Below are 23,380 nucleotides of genomic sequence, written 5' to 3' on the forward strand. Positions count from 1 at the left end.
TTGACCACCACAAACCTTATAACTTTATTTAAGTATATAAATAACATTTTAAGTACTTTTATCCACATAAAAATATGATACCACAGTGTAAAAAAAAATACATTTACAGTAAATGTTGGTTGCCAGCAAGCCTGTAAATGAACAAGTTTATTGTAAATCAACTACAATTGTACTGTAAAAACACAGCATAACTGTGAAAACAGTGAAACAAGGGCAGCTGTGAATTGACATGTAGCATTTGAATCCAATGGTCATGATAAGGAGTGCCAAAACAGATTAAATAACAAAAGGATTTATTAAACAAACAAAACACAGATAAGGATACTTGAATAAATAAACTATGTACAAATAAAGAGCAATAAATAAAACACACAAATAAAGTGTCTTTGAGTATATTTTTATTGTCAGTATTTGTTTGTTTTTTTTCCTGTTCTTTAGTGTTTGATTCAAGGTTTTGTAGCATTATACCTGAGAAAGTTTCAATGCAAGTTTTGTTAAAATTTAACTGGAAGAAATCCTGATGTTGGTCTTTGAACCAAAGGTATTCATAAACTCCACCCTCATGAACTCCACCCTCTTACATCACTTACCAGGAAGAGACTGACTTATTTCTATTTTCTGACATGCTGACTCACTTCTCTCTCGACAAATGCAATAAAGAAGCAGCAAACACTTTCAAGAAGGATTTGTGAGACATTTGTTTCTGAACAGACAGCAGATTGTTGTGATTCTCAAGGTTATTAACTTTTAAACCCGTCGTTCAGAAAGTGACAGTAAAGTTTGTGTTGCTGGAGCTCAAACGTTGAAAATGGCTTCACTAAATGTCTCTGCTGAAGAGCTTTCTTGTCCCGTGTGCTGTGAAATCTTCAAGGCTCCTGTTCTTTTATCATGTAGTCACAGTTTCTGTAAAGAGTGTCTTCAACAGGTCTGGATAACCAAGAACACTCAGGAGTGTCCTGTCTGCAGTAGAAGATCCTCAAGAGACAATCCTCCATATAATCTGGTGTTAAATAACTTGTGCGAGTCGTTCCTGAAGGAGAGAAATGAGACGCGTTCATCAGGATCTGAGGATATCTGCAGTTTACACAGTGAGAAACTCAAACTCTTCTGTCTGGAGGACAAACAGCCTGTGTGTTTAGTGTGCTTTACTTCACGACAACATGACAATCATAAATTCAGACCCATCGATGAAGCGGTTTCATCATATAAGGTAAGACAAATGTCTCTTGTCACGTAAGTGAAAGGCCATGTATGCGAGTAGTGAACAAACACGAACACACACACACACACACACATAAATAAGATATATTTCCCAATATATGAATATGAATCATATATTGTGTTAATATATTATAATATATTGAATAATACATAAGTAATTGCCGCTTTTCATATATTGAAAAATATGTGACAATATATTTACTAATATATCATAATGTATGTAATTTTATATTCAGTAATACACTTCATAATATATAGGTACATATGTGATCAGATATGGTTCTGCATGTGTAATGTATTGCAGATATATTTACTCATGCATTATAAACACATATATAGAGAAATATTTAATGTAATATATGCCTTATATTTTATAAATATATCCATTATATCCATATTTTCAAGCTAGTTAACAAAAGTACAAGCACACCTGCATGTACTAACTAGTGTATTTAGCCAAAAGAGAAGAGACAAATAGGGGTTCAATCTTCAACTGGCAGGCAGGAGCCCACTGACAGATCATGTGACCTGCCAGTGGGTGGTGGCAGCTGGCAGTCTTCCCTATCACTCTCACTGCATGGAAACACATTATTTTATTATTATGAATATATTCTTAAGACTCTATTATTTTGTATTATTGATGTTTTAGGTGGGTTTCTCCCAAATAAAGCAGTCAAATGAACGTGATCACGACCAGTGTTTGGAATAACGCCGTTTAAAAGAACGGCGTTAGGTAACAACGTTATTTTTTTAGTAACGGGGTAATCTAACTATCTAATTACTTTTCCCGACGTTACAACGCCGTTAACATTACTGGACGTTAAATGCGGTGCGTTACTATGCATTGATTGAATAAACTGTTTAATCCTATGGTTTAATCCGAACGCACCCCTGGCTCGCACAGCTAGTGAGGAGGTGGGTTAATAATGAGGTAAGCGATTATGATTGGCTAAGGCAGTGTCATGTGTTTCATGGTAGCCAATCAGAGCCAGTGTTTTTACACACATGCCAGCACACGCGCCACACACACACACACCAGCTAAACAGAGATTCTATGAAGCAGCAGAGATGACGAGTCAGGAGCAATCCTGACTGAAAAGTTGGCAGGCGCGATCGAAAAGTTGCAAAGTGTTTACATTTGTGTGCGTGTGTGTGTGTGTGTGGGGCGCGGACGCGATCGAACAGTGGAAACAAAAACATAATCCGTAATTTTGTCTATACAGGACATCCAAACTGCAAAGTGTTTAAGTTACTGCTAATTAAAATTTTAAGGAAAACAAATATATTAATCTGAAATTTAGCTAATTAATTTTCAATTAATTTAGGTACAATTACCAAACATATCTCAAGGTCTTTTTGTCTTTTTATTAATTTAATTATTAAACTAATTATATAAAACATATATAATGTTATATCTGTCGACGTGCAATAAATATCGAAAGTTATGTACAAACACCTGTCTGTTCTACTCATTTCAACTGACTTGTGAAAACTGCTCAAAAAAATCCAAATTCTTTGACATATAGCAACTTTTTTTTTTTAACAGTAACGCAAATAGTTACTTTCCCTGGTAACAAGTTACTTTTATTATAGAGTAATTCAGTTACTTTTTGGAACAAGTAGTGAGTAACTATAACTAATTACTTTTTTAAAGTAACGTTCCCAACACTGATCACGACTGGTTGCTTACTGACGCGACTTCGCTGGCCGCTCAGTCCAAGGAAATTGTTTTGATTTTTATGGGTACTGCCGCTAGTTGTGATGATTTAACAATTTATTTAATGTAATAATGTAGATGCAGATAAATTGCCTATTAAAACATGAATTATCCCAATAACATGAATCTTTCTCATTGCCTTGAGTATTTTCAGCGACAACATGACAAACAGCAGCAAATGTCTTTTCAATAATTCAACAAAAGAAAGCAAACTTAAACTGTAAAATCATGTAGCACCGACTATATCAGTATTTTCACATTTACAAAGACAAAGACTATTTACAAATAAAATTAGTTAAATAATTTTTATAAGACTTGTATTATAATGAAGTGGTTTGGTAAAGTCAACAATCCATTATTTTTGTAGTGGCAAGCCTTCAAATTCCAGACAATATTGCCGAAACTTACCTCCCACTTAATTTTAAGATCCCACATTTTATAGTGGGCCAGGTAGTTTATTCAAAACTCTCAGACTCTGGCATATTTTTCAAAAGGCAATTTGTATGAAATTTACGAGGTGACTAATTCGTATGAATACATACGACCTCATTCATACGAATTTGTGCGTTTTTTGCTAAATCGTAAAAAAATGTGCTAGTTGCCCAATTCGTATGAATTCGTACGAATGACCAACCCCTGACCCTGCCCCTAAACCTACCCATCACGTGGGTTTAGACAAATTGTACGAATTTGTACGAATTAGCCACCTTTTACTCAAGAATTGGTCGTGAGATAGCGTTGAAAGTTTACATACGTCAATGATCGGCTCAATTATTTTTTCCCGCTTAATGAAGTGGCAACATGCCAAACACTTCTTTCGTCATAATCCTCCTGGGATCCTCCTTTTAGGCAATTTGAAACAGTCAGATACCGGCATATTTTACATACTTGATGTTACAAACAATTTTATCTAAATTATAACATTGTTTAGTTCAATTCATTATATATATATTGTAGCGCACAGACTCTTGATAATTGTGGTTAAATTATTGTATTATTTTTGCACCGGCAGTTATAGGGTTAACGTGGGGGAGTTCCCAGGCGGGAATAAAGAGGAGACTAGTGAGTGAGTGAGCAGGCTGGTGCGCTTCTGTTATAGTTGTAGTAAAAAGGTCAGAATCAATGCCTTCCTTGTCTGTCATTCTTCAGACGTTACACTGGTGTCAGAAGTGGGAATGTTCCAGCGCGAATTGGAGTGTGTTCTGCGCGGTCTGAGCAGTCTCGTGGAGGAGATACGAGACAATGTGGGAAGCCGCGGCAGGGAATATCCAGCAATGCGCACAACCTCGATGGGAGAGAGAGAAGTGTCTGGAGCCGGTGCACAAACTACTCAAGGCAAAGGATAGTTGATGTGCCCCCGGGTCATACGAGAGGGGAAGCAGCTGGGCAGAATAGTCGAGCACCCGCATGGTACTGGCAGGTCGAGTTAGCTTCAGAGGCCAAACCAAAGACCACCTTCACCATCGGCCAGGGGCTATGGCAGTTCCGGGTAATGCCGTATGGCCTTTGTAATGCTTCAGCCATTTTCTTCCGGTTGATGGAGCAGGTCCTGGCAGGTGTCTCTCGCCACTGTTGCGTAGTGTATATGGATGCACCAGACTTTGAGGGGGCACTGCAACACCTCCAAGTGGTCTTTGCTGCTATCCGCAGATCTGGGTATGACTCAATCCAAAAAAGTGGCACTTACTAAGGAGAGAAACCACCTTCCTTGGCCGCCGTAGTCGCCACCGATTCGCCCAAAGTAGCAGCAGTGAAGGGGTGGCTTGTTCCAAAGAACATTGTAGAGCTGCGGAGCTTCTTGGGCCTGGCATCGTACTCCTGACGCTTCGTCCAAAACTTCTCCACCATCGCCAGCCCACTGCACCAGCTAACGGAAAAGGGCAGACTCTTCGTCTGGGAGGAGGCATGTGAGGCCGCCTTCAACCTCTTGCTTGTAGTAATGACCAAGGCTCCAGTGCTAGCATACCCTGATCCAGGCCGGCCATTCCTCATTGACACCGATTCCAGTAATGTTGGTATTGTTGCCGTGTTGTCTCAGGAAGATGAAGATGGAGAACATGTCATTGCATACTTCAGCCAGGCCCAGTTACCCGCCGAGAGCTGCTAGCAGTGGTGCTGGCACTCCGTCACTTCCGGCCCTACTTGTACGGAAAGAAGTTCCGGCTGCAGACAGACCAGGCATCCATCACCTGGTTGATAAGCTTCTGAAACCCAGAGGGTCAGGTGGCTCGGTGGTTGGAGATTTTCCAGGACTACAATTTCTAAGTGCAGCACCAGGCCGGCTGTGAGGTGAGCAAAGCAGGAAGAATGAGAAAAGGCCGCAGACAAAGCTATGGTGCGGCAGGTTGATGGTAAGGATGGGGCCTGTGACCCCCTGGAACCTTATGAGTTGCAACAGCAGTAGGAAGCAGATCCCAACCTAAAGAAACTACACGAGTGGATGGTAGCAGGTCAGCGGCCTGAGTGGCAGGAGATAATGGCTCTCAGACCGGAAGTGAAAGCCTATTACTCCCAGTGGGCCACCCTTACTCTCCGTGATGGTCTGCTTTACCATCAGTGGCAGGCACCCGATGGTGAGGCCAATGTCCTGCAACTGCTAGTGCCCCTCTCCTTACGGTGCCAGGTCCTATGGCTCTTGCACAGTTCAGTGGGAACTAGCCATTTAGGGCTGGGCGATATGGCCAAAAAACATCACGATAATTGTCTTATATAAGTCGATATCGATAATTATCACAATAAATGTCAAATCTATATTTCTTTCAAGTTTAAAGGGATAGTTCACTTTAAAATGAAAATTCTGTCATCATATACTCACCCTCAAGTTGTTTCAAACCTGTATGAATTTCTTTCTTCTGCTGAACACAAAGGAAGATATTTTGAAAAATGTCAGTAACCAAACACTTAACTGGTCCCATTGACTTCCATAGTATTTTTTTCCCTACTATATATATATATATATATATATATATATATATATAGGGTAAGTGTACCCATTAAGCCCATGTATCCTTTAAGCCCACTTTCAACTCTGAAGTCAAATAAAAAAAAAAGAGAAAATAATATTTTATGCTGCTCATTATTTTAAACAATCCAGTGATTTGTTACTTCCCTGGCATTTTTTTATTGCATACCAATCACATTTTGCAATGTTGAGTTAGCCCCACCCATGTGCATGCTGTCTCAAGGGACCTCACACTGTCACCCCAAAACTTTGGTGTTTCGAGACCCTTCAGAAATCAACACATTTCTGCAGTTTTCAGCCATTTCTTTGGTAACTACATTGATATTATGTCAAATAAGAGATAAATGTATTGTTTTTTGTGTATGAACAAATAGTACTTTATCATTTTATATAATTTTCCTTTAAATGGAAAGATGAGTTTTATTAACTTGCGTTCAAAGCTAATCTCTAGGTCAAACCATTAGCCTTACAGAAAGGCTAGACTGCCAAAGAATTAAGCATGTAAACTGCAAACAATGTTTTGTGATTCATTTTACATTAATTTACAAATAAATACATCATAAATTGTTTTGTAGAGAAGATTATTTTCATAAATGAGCTTTTTTTTTAAAGATGGGCTTAACCCCCTGGGGTCGGCTATCGCGATAGGCTCGTTTTTTTCCTTATCAGTGAAAAAAAATAAATAAATAAATAAATATATATATATATATATATATATTTTATCTTATATGCTTGTGTTATACATCAATCGATTCTGTTAAGTGTGTATTATTTTTATGTATACTCACAATAAAAACAAAGTGTTGTGCTTTTCGCCAAATAAAGAAAAATAAACATGATGCGAGTTCTGCCTTCTCTCTGTCAGTGAAGTCCATTCTGAAACGCGTCCGAAAATGAACCATAACTCAGCGAATACTCAGTCAAACAGACATACAGACACACAGGCATGAAGCTTGAATTCTCTTCTTTTAAATGAAGTATTTTTTATAAAAAACAAATATTCTCTGTTTATGTAATCTTTATGAAAAGAGAGAGATGTCAGTCGTTCTCATCTCAGCTAATTATTTTTAATGTGACTCCGCCCACGGAGAGCGCGCGCTATTCAAACGCAAATGACTAAGGCGATCCGTGCAAACTGTGAACGCCCCCATATCAGCTCGAGAAAACACATCAAGCTTATACAGATCATTGTACTTGTTTACACCGTCTCGCAGCGCTGTGAGAATAATAATAATGGAAAATGTACCTCAGAAGTGCTGGTATTTCGAGGAGCAGATGCAGCTGAGCTGAGGAATACTGTAGTATGTTTTTTTCATTCTCAAGTGAATCGCGTTTCTGTGTGAATGAATGAACGGCAGAGATGCACTGTTTACCACAGCTCGCACGCTCGCGTTTCTGTGTGTGAATGAATGATCTGCTTTTAGCAAACTGTATTGCTATACTGAGATGAGTAAAAATCGACTGAAATATGTTGAAATAAAATGTATTTGTATAAACAACGTATTAAACTGCAAATTAACATTTATATTCCTTATAAAAAAACAAAAGACCTATGTTACAGACATATGAAAGACAACATTTCATTGACTAGTTTTGGATAGATTATATATTTTTACTGTAAAATATCTGCCATCTCAAATAAGCTTTTGTTTGTTAATTTTTGCTAATATGTTAAATATAGTATTTTTTGTCAATGTAGGCTATATTCAAAGTAATGAATCCTTAACTTTGAAATATGTATGATAAAATGTATACTTTAGTTTTTACAAAGAAAGATTACACTTGAATTGTTGTTGTAATTGTAACCTTTTTAATAAAAAAAATATATATTTACAAGGTAGATGTAAACAAATGTTAAAAGGTAAATATAAGCCTTTTCTTTAAATAATTTTTATTGTGTTTTATTATTGACAAATTTGGGGAGAGGATACATATTCCAAAACTGAAAATACAGTATGAGAATTAACTGCACAATTACTAGACATGTTTTCCTTGGATATTATACAATTTGCAAGCACAATTTGTGGAAAAATAAAATAAAATTGAGATGCTTCCAACTGTGAACCAATGCTCTTGCATTCTTTCTTGTGGCTATAGGTGACACACCTGAATGAATGGCTCATTAAGTATGTGGGCCCCATTGTCTCCTCAGGTGTGAATCACTAAATATGCATGATGGTGTTGAATCGTTGACACCCTTTGCGCATATTGCCTTTCCAAACAAAAAGTGTTTTACAAGATTTAAATCAATGTATTGTGTTATGTGAATGATTAGGCAGGATGATTTTCACATCATTTTGAAGAAAAAACTCTAGGCAACCATTAGTCAAAAGTCTTATTGACACATATTTAGTATGTGTTTTGTGGCCTTATTTCAGAAACTTTAGTTTTTAGTTTTCTCAATAACCATGCATAAACATTATTCTCTCAAAAATACAAACATGTACATACATGTTGCTCACATATTATGGTAGCCCTGTTTGTGCTAAATATAGTGTAATTACACCTTTGCCATTAATATGTTTATAAGCAACTGAAAAAAGCAAAAATGTCAGGGCATGTCAGAACATCTCAAGGACCCCAAAAACCCCTTAGACCCCAGAGGGTTAAATGGTACAGCGTCACAAAACACATGCAAACTATAGCCAGCACAAGCTAACCTTGAATGAAAACATTTCTCAATGTGGGCACATTGAAAATTACTATAATACTTAAGCTCTAATATTTAAGCTCCATGCATGTATTTGTAAACATATCTTACATTTTTAAAGGTAAACATTGTCTTTTTTCACCATTACTCACTGTGGAACCATTTAAGCCCACATTATGTGTTTCAATGAGGAGTCCCTCTAATTGCAAACTTTGATCAATTTTCTGAAAGTGTTTAATGATAACATTTCTTTGTGTGCTTTTACCTTACTAACCTTTTAACCCTACCTTACTTACTACTTTAATTTACAACTATATTTAGATAGGCCTACAAAATACACACATTCATTCAAATGAGATAGAGCCCGTTTTGTCCTAAAGTCCTTTATGTATAACCGGGCATAATTCGGGAGCCTGAGTTAACCCTCTGGGGTCTAAGGTGTTTTTGGGGTCCTTGAGATGTTCTGACATGCCCTGACATTTGTGCTTTTTTCAGTTGCTTATAAACATATTAATGGCAAAGGTATAATTACACTCTATTTAGCACAAACAGGGCTACCATAATATGTGAGCAACATGTATGTACATGTTTGTATTTTTGAGAGAATAATGTTTATGCATGGTTATTGAAAAAACTAAAAACTAAAGTTTATGAAATAAGGCAACAAAACACATACTAAATATGTGTCCACAAGACTTCTGAATAATGCATTTTGTCGCCTAGAGGTTTTTCTTCAAAATGATCTGAAAATCATCCTGCCTAATCATTCACATAAAACAATACATTGATTTAAATTTTGCAAGACACTTTCTGTTTGGAAAGGCAATATGTGAGTGGGCGTCAACGACTCAACACCATCATGCATATTTAGTGGTTCACACCTGAGGAGACAATGGGGCCGCATACTTAATGAGCCATTCATTCAGGTGTGTCACTGAGCCACAAGAAAGAATGCAAGAGCAATATATATATATATTTATATATATATATATATATATATATATATATATATATATATATATATATATATATATATATATATGTGTATATTCTACCAAATTGGTTCACAGTTGGAAGCATCTCATTTTTATTTTTATTTTTTTCCACAAATTGTGCTTGTAAATTGTATAATATCCAAGGAAAACATGTCTAGTAATTGTGCAGTTAATTCTCATACTGTATTTTCAGTTTTGGAATATGTATCCTCTCCCCAAATTTGTCACTAATAAAACACAATAAAAATTATTTAAAGAAAATGCTTATATTTACCTTTTAATAGTTTGTTTACATCTACCTTGTAAATATATATTTATTTTATTAAAAAGGTTACAATTACAACAACAATTCAAGTGTAATCTATCTTTGTAAAAACTAAAGTATACATTTTATCATACATATTTCAAAGTTAAGGATTCATTACTTTGAATATAGCCTAGGCTACATTGGAACAAACACATAATAACATATTATTTGATTACTTTATTTTTGACAAAACATACTATATTTAACATATGAGCAAAAATTTGAGGTGGCAGATATTTTACAGTAAAAATTTATAATCTATCCAAAACTAGTCAACAAAATGTTGTCTTTCATATGTCTGTAACATAGGTCTTTCGTTTATATAAGAAATATAAATGTTAATTTGCAGTTTAATACGTTGCTTATACAAATACATTTTATTTCAACATATTTCAGTCGATTTTTACTCATCTCAGTATAGCAATATAGTTTGCTAAAAGCGGATAATTCATTCACACACAGAAACGCGATTCACTTGAGAATGAAAAAACTTACTACAGTATTCCTCAGCTCAGCTGCATCCGTTGCTCCTCGAAATACCAGCACTTCTGAAGTACATTTTCCATTATTATTATTACGATAGTATTATTGCTCACAGGGCCGCGAGACGGTGTAAACAAGTACAATGATCTGAATAAGCTTGATGTGTTTTCTCGAGCTGATATGGGGGCGTTCACAGTTTGCACGGATTGCCTCAGTCATTTGCGTTTGAATAGCGCGCGCTCTCTGTGGGCGGGGTCACATTAAAAATAATGAGCTGAGATGAGAATGACTGACATCTCTCTCTTTTCATACAGATTACATAAACTCGGAATATTTGTTTTTATAAAAATTACTTCATTTAAAAGAATAGAATTCAAGCTTCATGCCTGTGTGTCTGTATGCCTGATTGACTGAGTATTCACTGAGTTATTGTTCATTTTCGGACGCATTTCAGAATTAACTTCACTGACAGAGAGAAAGCAGAACTCGCATCATGTTTATTTTTCTTTATTTGGCAAAAAGCACAACACTTTGTTTTTATTGTGAGTATACACAAAAATAATACACACTTAACAGGATCGATTGATGTATGAAACTGGTTTGTAAGATCAAAGTCAACAAAGTATTTGGAGTCTCGTTTGAACTGATAAGAAAAAAAGCGAGCAAATCACGCCGGCGTGATTGTCGACCCCAGGGGGTTAAGGCTTGAGATTCCGGGCATGGAAAGGTCCCATAGGGACCCTACATTGCCCACAGTCCTGAGCCCCAGGGACCGTCCGGCTTAAAATACCACCACTTCCTGTCCAGCTTTGACCGGGCAAAACTCGGGACCTAAGTCGAGTTGGGGCTTCGGATGGAGGGGTCACCCAGTGGGCCCCCTATGCCGGGAGTATTGAGCCCTAACTCCGCTTTCTTCCCGAGATATGGTCACTTGATCGGGCATAACTCCAGAGTCGAGCCGACCTAAGGCTGCATACTCCCGGTGTGGGGGCCCACTAGGAGACCCCCCGAAACCCCAGAGTCTGAAGCCCCAACTCTGCTTCCTTCCCGAGATACACCCGGTTAAACTTCCACCTTTGACCAGGCATAACTCCAGAGTCAAGCCGACCTATGGCTCCAGACTCCCGGTGTGTGGGGGCTAGACATGTGCCGGTATTCGGTAATGCGATAAATCGCGGTAATGAATATGCACGATATTGTTATCGCGGGCACTTCAAAATACTGTGAAAAATAATAGATCAGAATTTATATTTATAGAACGCGCATTGGCTTATTTTCCATCAACCGCTTAAACAAACACTGCGTATATGCTGCGCGAAACACGTGTGCACTCTGATGTAAACAATCCCCACATGAAGCACTGTGTGCATGCGGCGCACTGCGCAGTGCTCTAGTCTAATGTAATGAATGCTCACATGGAGAAGAAGCACGGCGGAAGGAGGAACGCTGCCGTCGATTTATCCCCCTTCTAAAAGCAGGGCTGCCAACTCTACACATTCAGTGTGAGACTCACGCAATTTACACTTTTCACACGCTTTCGCGCCACACATCCATTTTCTCACGCAGAGAAAAATCACGGAGCAAAGAGGACACTGACACCGACAGACTAGACAGAGCAGGTTACTTTTGATATGAAAAAAATTCTCAGCTCTCATGTTCTGTCCATTTTATTACGAAATTCAGAAAATAAATACCGTTTTGGCGCTTGTAAATGTGACGTGACCGATCGCTGTAGCGCCTCAGTTCAAGTAAACCGTACGTCTGTTACTTTTTATTGAAAGATACAGTACAACTTACCGAAAGGTATTTATGCCTCATACATAATATTGATCAATCAGTGTTTTTCAACCACGGAAAGAGGTCAATAAAACTGCAGGTGAACAATTATGTCACAGAACGTTACATTTACCTCAGGAAAGCCATTTAATGACCAACACGTTAGTTGACTAGAAAAAATAGCTATAGAGAGTATTTTGCTAAATATGTGCACTTTATTACATTTGTATTATATTTTTACTTTTGTAATAATTTATTATAATGAAAACCAAATTATATTTAATTTAATTTGTTAATTTTTAACATTTAATAATACCAGCTGACAGGGCTCTGTATGTTTACAGAATTATGTGAGATATATTTTTTCTTGAGAAAAATTATGCCCAGAGTCTGGAGCCCCAACTCACCTTAGGTCCCGAGTTTTGCCCGGTCAAACTTCCAGCTTGACTCCAGCTACTCCAGTCACTTGAGGGTAAGAACAGACCAGCAGAGAGAAAAGGAGATGGAAGCATGAGGAGTGACAGAGACAAGAGAGGGGGGAGAGGAAAAAAATTATTTCTTGATCCGGTTCCTGGACACACTGCCGCTCAGTCCTCAACCAGCTAAAAGACTCACTCGCGGTGCCATGCGATGCTACTGGACATCCGTTGGGGGACGCCCCGACGCTCCTCCGGTCGAGGGCAGCCGGCAGCGAGTCCCCCGTTCCCTGCTCCGCCCCCATCATGGCTGTCAGCAGCAGGATCCAGCCCAAGGCGAATGGGAGCGTGCCTCCTTTAATGCCTCCGCTCCTCCATGAGAGATACGAGACCGGTGCATCGCGCAGGTATCGCTCATTATCAATCACGTCATCGGCCTCGTGCCGTTCTCTCACAGCCCTCATCCTTGTCCTGCTCGCCACAATCTGCATTAATAGACAGTTTTAGGTAATAGTGGCCCACAGCTGATTAGCAGAAGTATTTCAGTAAGACAGTAATAACTTGAATTAGCTGGTTAGTTGGAAACTTAAACAATATTAAACACAAAGCTACATATTCTGAACACCCAGTAGAAAATATATACATCAATAATTATTCATACTTGTAGGTTGTGATTCTGAGGAGTTGGTCCAAATAAAGTGGGTACTGTCCCATCTTTAATGGTCAAGTGTTTTGTAAATCCCATTCAAACCTCACAGAGAAGCAGTCGTCAGAAGGTTATACTACTGTTGTATTGCTGATAACCACTGATTTAATTTTAATCCTCATCCTTTGAAAGTGTTTACAAAGAGAGTTCCCTTTCGAAAGGGAACTTGCACTGCGTGATGCTATGGGGAACGCCTCCGCGTGAACCGTTGTCTGAAATGCTTATCTAATCACAGCAATCCTATTGGCCAGTGACAGCCTATGACATCACTACTAGTGCGACCCAGAAGTATATAAGGGGAGCCTGGAGAACATGTCAATAGCTTTTTCATCTTCAGGGATTGTTTTGTCTGATCGCTTCTACCTGAAACTTCAAAAAGGTAATCATGGCTTGTGAAAAACGCTTCAGGAAGTGTGTGCATCTGTGTCTAAGATATTTGAACCTGATGACACACACAACTTGTGTGTTTATTGTTTGGGCTCAGAGCACTCACAATCAGTTCCTGAGGGATCTGCTTGTGCCAACTATGAGTTTTTCCCTTGAGAAAACTCCACTCTCGTCTGTTCTCTTCTCGAGGGAAGAGGGACAGACGTCTGTACCAGGCGGGTCCCGCTTGTGCTGAGGCAGGGCAGAGACTAGAATCGTAGGGTTTTTCAGAGGGAACTCGCTGAGGAGTTGGAGAGAATTGTAAATCTCTCACACCCCTCAGAGACTCGCGAAAATGAGATGCCAGATGAGGATGTGTTGCCCAAAAATCCCTAATATTCTCTGATCCAGCAGCAAGTGCTCTGCTGGCTATAAAAACAAACAGCCCAAGAGAGCAGGAGATGGCTGATGAGGGTGAAGAGGATGTTCAACCCGAACCATCACAGCCACCCTGCCCCACGTATGATAAGTTGTGAGTGTTATGTAACGCGCTTCGGCAAGGCTTCAGCTGCTGTTGGAACTCGTGAGGAAAGAGACCGCTCGTGGCAGACTTGACGAATGTTTTTCTTTCCAGGCATAACGCTCCAGCTCTCCAGTTTAAGCCAAAAAAAAGAGAAAGTCAAATGGCAGGGCATACGCGGCGGTGGGTCTGGCTGGTGATGCCTTGCACACAATGGCAGTGTTGAAAGCATACCAGGCTGATCTGCTGTCAAATTTGAATCTGCGAATCTGCACTTCCTCACCCCAAGCGCTTCTTGCATCAACACTGAGGCTGGACCCATGTTATTCCTTCAATGTAGGAATCTGTCTGTGGGTCTGGCATCGGGTTTGGTAGTAAGTGCACTCTTTCGAGCTCGTATGGCTATAGGCCTCCATTTGTGAATGTCGTTTAGGCCATCGCTCTATGCGCAGCAGGTTGAGCTCTGTAGGTCTCCTCCCTTTATGAGAGTTTTTATTAAGGTTGAACAGTAGACCATGGTTCCCTATTAGAAAGTATCATGGGGTGTTAGGTAGGGTTTTTATAGGATGGTGAAAAAAAATGAGGGTCCTGAAGTTCTAATATATAGGTAGACTATGCATACCCTTCCCAGAGGCCTCCTCTTATGTTTGAGTTGCAGGCTTATGTAGTGGGTAGTGCCAATCTGTAGTAGTGAACAGCTTGGCTGTATTATATGGAAAATTCTCTAGTGAGACCACCTTTCATCTGAGCATCAAACAGACATTCTGTGTGAGATGGCTTCCTCCCAAGGAGGAGTTATTCTACTGAGGCTACCGCTCTGTGAAGCTCCAGATAGAACTACAGAGTCAAGCATTTGGCCCTCGTCGGGCCACCTTGATAGCCAACTTAGACTATTTCAGCAGGTCTCCTTGCACTTTGAGAGTTGTTTTGAGATTATAGCTCTGAACTTCAGTCATATAATATTCGTGTGTCAGCCCTCATGGGGCCACCTCAATATCTGGCTTAGGCTTAGTTACTAGGAAAATGGTGGCGGTCTGCTAAGCATTCTCGCATTGAGCCTCTCAGTAACTGAGTGTAGATTCCTTAGAGCCCATCAGGATATTTTATTCCTGTAAATCTAGTTTTTCCTTGTACTGGCCTCCTCTTACTACAAGAGTCATCTAGCCAAGGCCCGCCTTTTGTACTAGGTGTAAAATGCTAGTGGTGTTACAGGGTAGACAGCAGCATAGGTAGCAAGCAGTATGTATAACCAGCCATATTAAACACTGCATGAAAGGGAATATTCGAAAAAACATAAAATAAGGCACTTTAAGACCTTTTAACCAACTTCATGCTGTTGAAAAAGTCCTATTTAAGGGTTTATTTGATTGAATTGGGCTGCAGTAACCAGGACTGGTCGTGTTTAGTCCAGCTGAACCACATTATAAATACATTTAATATAGTGCTGGGCGGTATACCGGTTCATTCCGAATACTGGTGTTTATTTTTGTTATGATATGATTTTTTAATATACCGCAATACGTATAAAGTGTATGTCGCTTTAACAACGATCTGAGCGCGGCGCGGCACGACACTGTTTGAGAGGGTCTCTTTTCACTGTTGCACTGTGTGCACCACTGTATGTGTTACTAAGCATGATGGTAAAGATGGATGGGTTAAACTATAATTGATAGCTGTCAAATTATATTACAGTATTTCCCATACATTGGTGCACAATATCAACACAGCCTTTAGGAAAATCTATTTGTGGTTGGCACTGACATTGAATAAACATGAGAACGGCACGTTTCAAAGTCAAAACGTGGTGCGGGTGTTTTATATGAATGTATCTGAAGTGTACTGATGGTCTTTAGAAAAGTTTTGATGTTATTTCAATTGAATATTTCTTTATCTTTCCTGATAAAGTAGCGTTTATGAGCGCTGCACTGCTTTGTGTACAGCCATTACCGGGGTAACCACTCCTAAAGCACTTCCTGCCTGCACCTCTTTGTAAACAGCCTTGCAAACCTGTATTAATACTAGTGTGGATCTTTTCTACAATATTCACTTATGACAGTAAAATAGAGCATTCTAAGTCAATCTACTGCAGTATTTCCTCTCTCAATCAGTATAAAATGTAGTTAACACCCACTCATGCTTTGAAAAAAAAAAAATACCGCCATATACCGTGAAACCGGTATAATTTAAAAAAATACTATGATATGGATTTTTGCTCATACCGCCCAGCACTAATTTATTAGATTTGAGGAATTAGTGGCAAAGACATTTTCACGCAGGCCTTGTTGGTATTTGATAACTTTTTGCTTTAATAAATGACATTGTCTTTTACAAACTGTGCTTTGTGTTTTCTCAAGCTGCCTTTGTTTTAATTTCTGAATTAATTTAGTATGAGATGTACACAAAAATAGAAGAAATCAGGATGGCTGTAAATACTTTTTCACAGCATTATATGATCATATCACTGTATTGTCTACTCTTCTACTCTTCACTGTATTCTGGTGTTTTATGTATTTTTGTTCAATTCTAGGAGGAGCTCAATACAGCACTGAAGTCCTTAAAGAAGAAACTTAAACGCAATGAAAAAATTAAAGCAGAGTTTGAGAAAACAGTTCAATACATCAAGGTGAGGAAACAGAATCTAGAGTAATGTATAGCATCACTGTATATAGTTATGATTTGATATATTTAATATAATGGATTATAGTTGATTATTTCTGTAAATGACGAGCATAAATCTGCTTCTGGATCCGTTCTATGTCGGGTATCTGAGTTTATCTCTGATATGAATGATGTGAAGTGTTGATGTGTGTCGATTGAGATGATTGAAGTGAATGTGATGTGATTTCAGTCTCAAGCTGAGCACACAGAGTGTCAGATTATACAGCAGTTTGAGAAGCTTCATCAGTTTCTCAGAGATGAAGAAAAAGCTACAGTCACTGCACTGAGGGAGGAAGAGGAGCAGAAGAAGCAGATGATGAAGGAGAAGCTGGAGGAGATGAACACACACATCTCAGCTCTTTCACACACAATCAAAGACATGGAGGAGATGATGAAAGCCAATGACGTCTGCTTTCTGAAGGTCTGATTTCAGATCATTGGTTGATCATTGGTTGATTGATTGAGTTGTTGATGATAGATGGTGTGTTTGTTCTGCAGGAGTTTCCAGTCTCAATGGAAAGGTGAGTGATCTGCTCCTGTCTCTGGTCTCTCTGGTTCTGATCCAGAGCCACTGCAGTTCTGACTCCTGAATGTTCTTCCAGAGTCCAGAGCTCACAGCCGGATCCACAGATGGCTTCTGGAGCTTTGATTCATGTGCCACGATACTTGGGCAACCTGCCGTTCAGAGTCTGGAAGAAGATGCAGGACATCGTCCAAAACAGTGAGTCTGACTGCAGCAGATCTGAGCTGGAGAGTTAAAGGTTCTTCATGACAGAAACTGATAGATAGATAGATATATAGATAGATATATAGATAGATTCAACTTTCTGAGTATGAATTATCAAATGCATTGAAAGACAACAATATACAAGCACTGTAAAAGGTTTTGCCACAAACTCCACTGACTGGCTTCTCTCCTGTATGATTTCACACGAGTCTCTTCAGAACTTACTGTACATGAATTATGAGTTTCCAGAACTTCTGAGTGAGGCTGTGTGTCTCCTCATAATTGAACTCCTTTCCACAAATTGAACATAGAAATATAAATTATGAATAACAAAAATAAATAAGTTTTTTCTTAGTCTTATTAAGTGCAAACAATAAGTGCAACCATAATCAAAGTACTCTCTCAGTATTCAAAGTGCAAAAAGAGACCAAAACAGAGACCAGAGCCACAACTACACAGCCCAGCCTAAGGTTTTATATTGGGAAACAGGCTATTGTATGCAGCCTAATTTGCGCGCATCAGGTAGCTCATGTTTTACTTTCACTTTAGGATCGCACATACTCTGTGTATAGGATGTGCTGGTGCTGAGCGCGCATTCTACAAGATAAGACATTTATCAGACGCTTAGGCTCTGTTACACAACAAATCCTCCGCCATCGTCACGTGATCAGTGAACTGTGATTCTTGCTGCACTGTGTGCGACTGTGCAACTCATGCTGGAGGAGCAGAGCAGACATTTACAATAGTTTACAATTGAAGCAACCGTTATCTTACTTAAGTAAATGTTTTTTATTTCTATAAAGAAAGCAAAACGACTGTAATGGTCACCAGCTGGAGTGCCCATGAGAGCCACCAGAGGGCACTCCACACCAGACATTCATGTTCACTCACAGACTACATCTCCCATCATTCTCTGCCTGGACTCATCAGCACTCATTATCACGTTCACCTGTATCTCATCTTCTTGTTTAGTTCACCCCATATAAGCCTGGTTCACCCCATCACTCACTGCGAAGTTTTGAATGTTGTTGCACTGCACTTCTGAGCGTTTTCCCTGGTTTTATTGTCTCTTGTTTTTTTTGGGATTTCTTGCCTGTCCCGTGGATTACCCTTGTGCCTCTGACCCCTGCCTGTTTTGTTTGTTTGTTTGTTTGTTTGGACTGTCTTCCTGTGCTTGACCCTCTGCTTGTTGGATTACGATTCTGGATAACCCCTTTAATAAAAGCTGCATTTGGATCCTCTACCCTCGTGTCTCAGAGCGGTTCGTAACAGAAAACTTCGCCTCACCAAGATCCAGCAGCCGAGAACTCGCCATCATGAATCCAGCAGTCGAGATTATGCGTCTCCGTCAGGAAAACTGTCCTATTGAGGAATACTCCATGACCTTTATTGAGCTGGCACATTTAACATTTTTGGATGATCTATGCCTAATGATATTTTTTCGTGGAGGACTATCCGAGCCGTTCAGTTCATTCATGCCCTTGCATGATTCTCACGGGACTTTAGAGCAGTATATTAACCTGGCCCTTTTGTTGAGCGGCTCATCGTTTACTGTGGGCGGGGTAGAGGAGGAGCTCCGTGAACCCACAGTATCCCCTCAGCCAGAGCTTCACGTCAGTCCTACCGAGACGGAGCTTCATGTCAGCCCTGCCGTGCCTGAGCTACTTCACGTCAGTCCTGCCGAGCCAGAGCTTCACGTCAGTCCTGCCGATCCAGAGACTGTTCACATCCCTTCTGCCGATCCAGAGACTGTTCACGTCACGTCTGCCGATCCAGAGACCATTCACGTCATGTCTGCCAATCCAGAGACTGTTCACGTCACGTCTGCCGATCCAGAGGCCGTGTCTCATCTTTTTGTTTAATTCACCCCATATAAGCCTGGTTCACCCCATCACTCACTGCGAAGTTTTGTATATTGTTTTGTAATAAAAGCTGCATTTGGACTCTACCCTCGTGTCTCAGAGCGGTTCGTAACAACGTCAGTGGATGCTGTGGGTAATGGAAAATAACCTTTTATCGCATGTCGCGTGGAGTTAGGACACAAGACCTCAGATCTTGAAATTAAACAAATGGAAACAAGAACATTCAAACTGTGAACAAACAAGTTTATTCTTTGACAAAGTCTTTGTTTTAGTAACTCAGTAGCCTATGTATTTTAATAATGTTTTAATGGTGTAATATTTGTGAATTTGATTATGTACAGTGGGGAGAACAAGTATTTGATACACTGCTGATTTTGCAGGTTTTCCCACTTACAAAGCATGTAGAAGAATTTTTATCATAGGTACTCTTCAACTGTGAGTGATGGAATCTAAAACAAAAATCCAGAAAATCACATTGTATGATTTTTAAATAATTAATTTGCATTTTATTGCATGACATAAGTATTTGATCACCTACCAACCAGTAAGAATTCCGGTTCTCACAGACCTGTTAGTTTTTCTTTAAGAAGCCCTCCTGTTCTCCACTCATTACCTGTATTAACTGCACCTGTTTGAACTCGTTACCTGTATAAAAGACCTGTCCACACACTCAATCAAACAGACTCCAACCTCTCCACAATGGCCAAGACCAGAGAGCTGTGTAAGGACATCAGGGATAAAATTGTAGACCTGCACAAGGCTGGGATGGGCTACAGGACAATAGGCAAGCAGCTTGGTGAGAAGGCAACAACTGTTGGTGCAATTATTAGAAAATGGAAGAAGATCAAGATGACGGTCAATCTCCCTCGGTCTTGGGCACCATGCAAGATCTCACCTCGTGGGGCATCAATGATCATGAGGAAGGTGATGGATCAGCCCAGAACTACACGGCAGGACCTGGTCAATGACCTGAAGAGAGCTGGGACCACAGTCTCAAAGAAAACCATTAGTAACACACTACGCCGTCATGGATTAAAATCCTGCAGCGCACACAAGGTCCCCCTGCTCAAGCCAGCGCATGTCCAGGCCCGTCTGAAGTTTGCCAATGACCATCTGGATGATCCAGAGGAGGAATGGGAGAAGGTCATGTGGTCTGATGAGACAGAAATAGAGCTTTTTGGTCTAAAGTCCACTCGCCATTTTTGGAGGAAGAAAAAGGATGATTACAACCCCAAGAACATCCCAACCGTAAAGCATGGAGGTGGAAACATTATTCTTTGGGGATGCTTTTCTGCAAAGGGGACAGGACGACTGTACCGTATTGAGGGGAGGATGGATGGAGCCGTGTATCCAACAACCTCCTTCCCTCAGTAAGAGCATTGAAGATGGGTCGTGGTTGGGTCTTCCAGCATGACAACGACCCGAAACACACAGCCAGGGCAACTAAGGAGTGGCTCTGTAAGAAGCATCTCAAGGTCCTGGAGTGGCCTAGCCAGTCTCCAGACCTGAACCCAATAAAAAATCTTTGGAGGGAGCTGAAAGTCCGTATTGCCCAGCGACAGCCCCAAAACCTGAAGGATCTGGAGAAGGTCTGTATGGAGGAGTGGGCCAGAATCCCTGCAGTGTGTGCAAACCTGGTCAAGGACTACAGGAAACGTATGATCTCTGTAATTGCAAACAAAGGTTTCTAGGGGAAGTGGGCACGTTTACTATGTTGAGTGCGTGATCGAAATGAGTCGATTTTATGAGCGCGGGCCCTGTGTGAAGGGCTATGCTTGTGTGTAGGGATGGGCACTGGGCAGTGGGCATCTGCTCTACACTTATAGCACCATCGGCCGTGGCCGGGACACCAGAAAATACACTCTTTATGGGATTTATCTGGGTAGCCGTAAAAACGGCTTTTGTGTGCAGGCAAGCGGGCAGCTGTTCCGGCTTGTACACTGCAGAATACGCTTGAACAGTCACAATTCTTAGAACTTAACGAGCGGTGCGTTTCGGTGAGAGTCCGGCCGCGGCGGACACAAGGTCCCCCTGCTCAAGCTAGCCCACTTCCCAGTGCCCACAAACACTATGTTCTGCATGTCTCACGGTTTCTGTAAAAACGAAACCTGTGCGCATTCGCGCTGCTCAGGCAGACAGTGCGTTCAAAGCAGTAAATGTGCCCGCTTGCCCGCACCCACACTTACTCACAGACATCATAAGTCCTATGGGACTCGCCCAGCCCTCCCTCACTCGGTTAAACACCGCAGCGGGGTCGAGCGCGAGCATTCTGCCCGCTGTGATCAGCGTGCTCCCCGCCTCAAATGTCACAGGCATAACGCCTATATTACAGCACACCGAAGCGCCTCTGCCGCCCAGCTAGCAGAGCGCGCTTCGCATCCAACCCCTAGCCACCCATGCAGATGCGTGGGCAGCGCTTCCCGGGGTTTCGGAGTGGGTGCTAGACATTATAAAAGGAGGCTATTCGCTACAGTTTTGTCGGCGCCCTCGCCGCTTTACGGCGCGCGTCGAAACCACGGTGAATACAGAAGTAGCACACCTACTTTGAGCCGAAATATCAAAACTGTTGAGCAAAGGGGCTATAGAGACTTTATCTCAAGCTCAGAGCGAAGGGGGGCTGTACAGCAGATACTTCCTGGTACCGAAAAAAGACGGGGGTCTCAGACCCATACTGAATCTAAGACAGTTGAACAAAGCATTGGCGAAACGCAGTTTCAAAATGCTCACGACCAGAAAAATCCTTGCGCAAATTCGCCGAGGAGACTGGTTTATGTCGATAGAGCTGAAGGACGCGTATTTTCAAATACAGATAGCGTCACGTCACAGGCGATACTTGAGATTTGCCTTCGAAGGCCAGGCTTATCAGTACACAGTCCTACCGTTCGGCTTGTCCCTAGCACCCCGTACATTTACGAAGTGCATGGACGCAGCGCTCGCGCCCCTCAGACTCCGAGGCATGCGAGTGCTGAACTATTTGGACGATTGGCTGATTCTAGCTCAATCACGCTCGGAGCTCGTGGAGCACAGGACCGTTTTACTCGATCACCTCGAGAATCTAGGTCTCAAAGTCAATTGGGCGAAGAGTTCTCTGAACCCCAGTCAGATGATATCTTTTCTGGGCACAGTTCTGGACTCGCAGTCTATGATAGCGCGGCTGTCATAACAGCGCGTACTATAAATTCAGCGCGCAGCAAGCTTTTTCTGCTGTGGCGCGACCGTCCCGCTCAGGAAATTTCAGAGGATGCTCGGTCTCATGGCCTCAGCATCATCAGTTCTTCAGCTGGGCTTGCTCCGCATGCGCCCTCTGCAGTTCTGGTTAAAAGCGCGGGTACCGCGCAGAGCGTGGGCATCCGGTCAGCTTCGTCTCAAGGTCGATCAGATTTGCTTTTCAGCTCTGAAACCTTGGAAAGCAAACGACTGGTACCAATCAGGTGTAAGCCTGGGGATTTCCTTGAGGGTTGAAAGTGGTGTCGACGGATGCCTCCACCTCGGGATGGGGAGCGCTGCTCGAGGGCAGACCGTTCTTCGGCCAGTGGTCAGAACGGGAAAAGCTTCAACATATCAACTGCCTGGAAATGTTGGCAGTGGACAACGCGCTGACGCGTTTTTGTCCTCAGATAAAGGGCCACCACGTCTTAGTCCGCTCGGACAACATGTCAGTGGTGTCCTACATAAATCGCCAAGGCGGTCTCAGATCCCAAAACTTATACAGGCTGGCAGAAACGCCTCCTGTTATGGGCTCAGCGCAACCTGCGCTCGCTAAAAGCAGTGCACGTGCCTGGGCTACAGAATTTGGGGCCAGACAGACTGTCCAGGAACAACCTTCCGGCGAGCGAATGGTCTCTACACCCACAAAAAGTCGAACTGTTGTGGGAGAGATTCGGCAGAGCGAAAGTGGACCTGTTCGCGTCTCACGAAAACGCTCACTGCCCGGTGTTCTTCTCCAAGAGCAAGAGCGCGCTGGCCCAAGCGTGGCCGCGCTGCCCGCTCTATGCTTTTCCCCCCGTCTCTCTC

At 41.2% G+C, this 23,380-nt stretch overlaps 1 protein-coding gene across 1 annotated transcript in view; it reads left to right on the forward strand.

The window, feature by feature from the left end:
* Nucleotides 1-573: 573 nt before the first annotated feature.
* Nucleotides 574-23,380, forward strand: part of LOC311071955 (nuclear factor 7, ovary-like) — a 29,219-nt gene continuing 6,412 nt past the window's right edge. The window contains exons 1-5 of the mRNA XM_084096592.1: nucleotides 574-1,210; nucleotides 16,647-16,742; nucleotides 16,968-17,198; nucleotides 17,276-17,298; nucleotides 17,380-17,498. Of these exons, the coding sequence (XP_083952718.1) occupies nucleotides 809-1,210; nucleotides 16,647-16,742; nucleotides 16,968-17,198; nucleotides 17,276-17,298; nucleotides 17,380-17,498 (871 nt within the window). The 5' untranslated portion in view covers nucleotides 574-808. The remainder of the gene's footprint in view (nucleotides 1,211-16,646; nucleotides 16,743-16,967; nucleotides 17,199-17,275; nucleotides 17,299-17,379; nucleotides 17,499-23,380) is intronic.

The sequence above is a fragment of the Abramis brama genome (genome assembly GCF_963993115.1).
Source record: "Abramis brama genome assembly, chromosome: 21".
Taxonomy (NCBI): Eukaryota; Metazoa; Chordata; class Actinopteri; order Cypriniformes; family Leuciscidae; genus Abramis; species Abramis brama.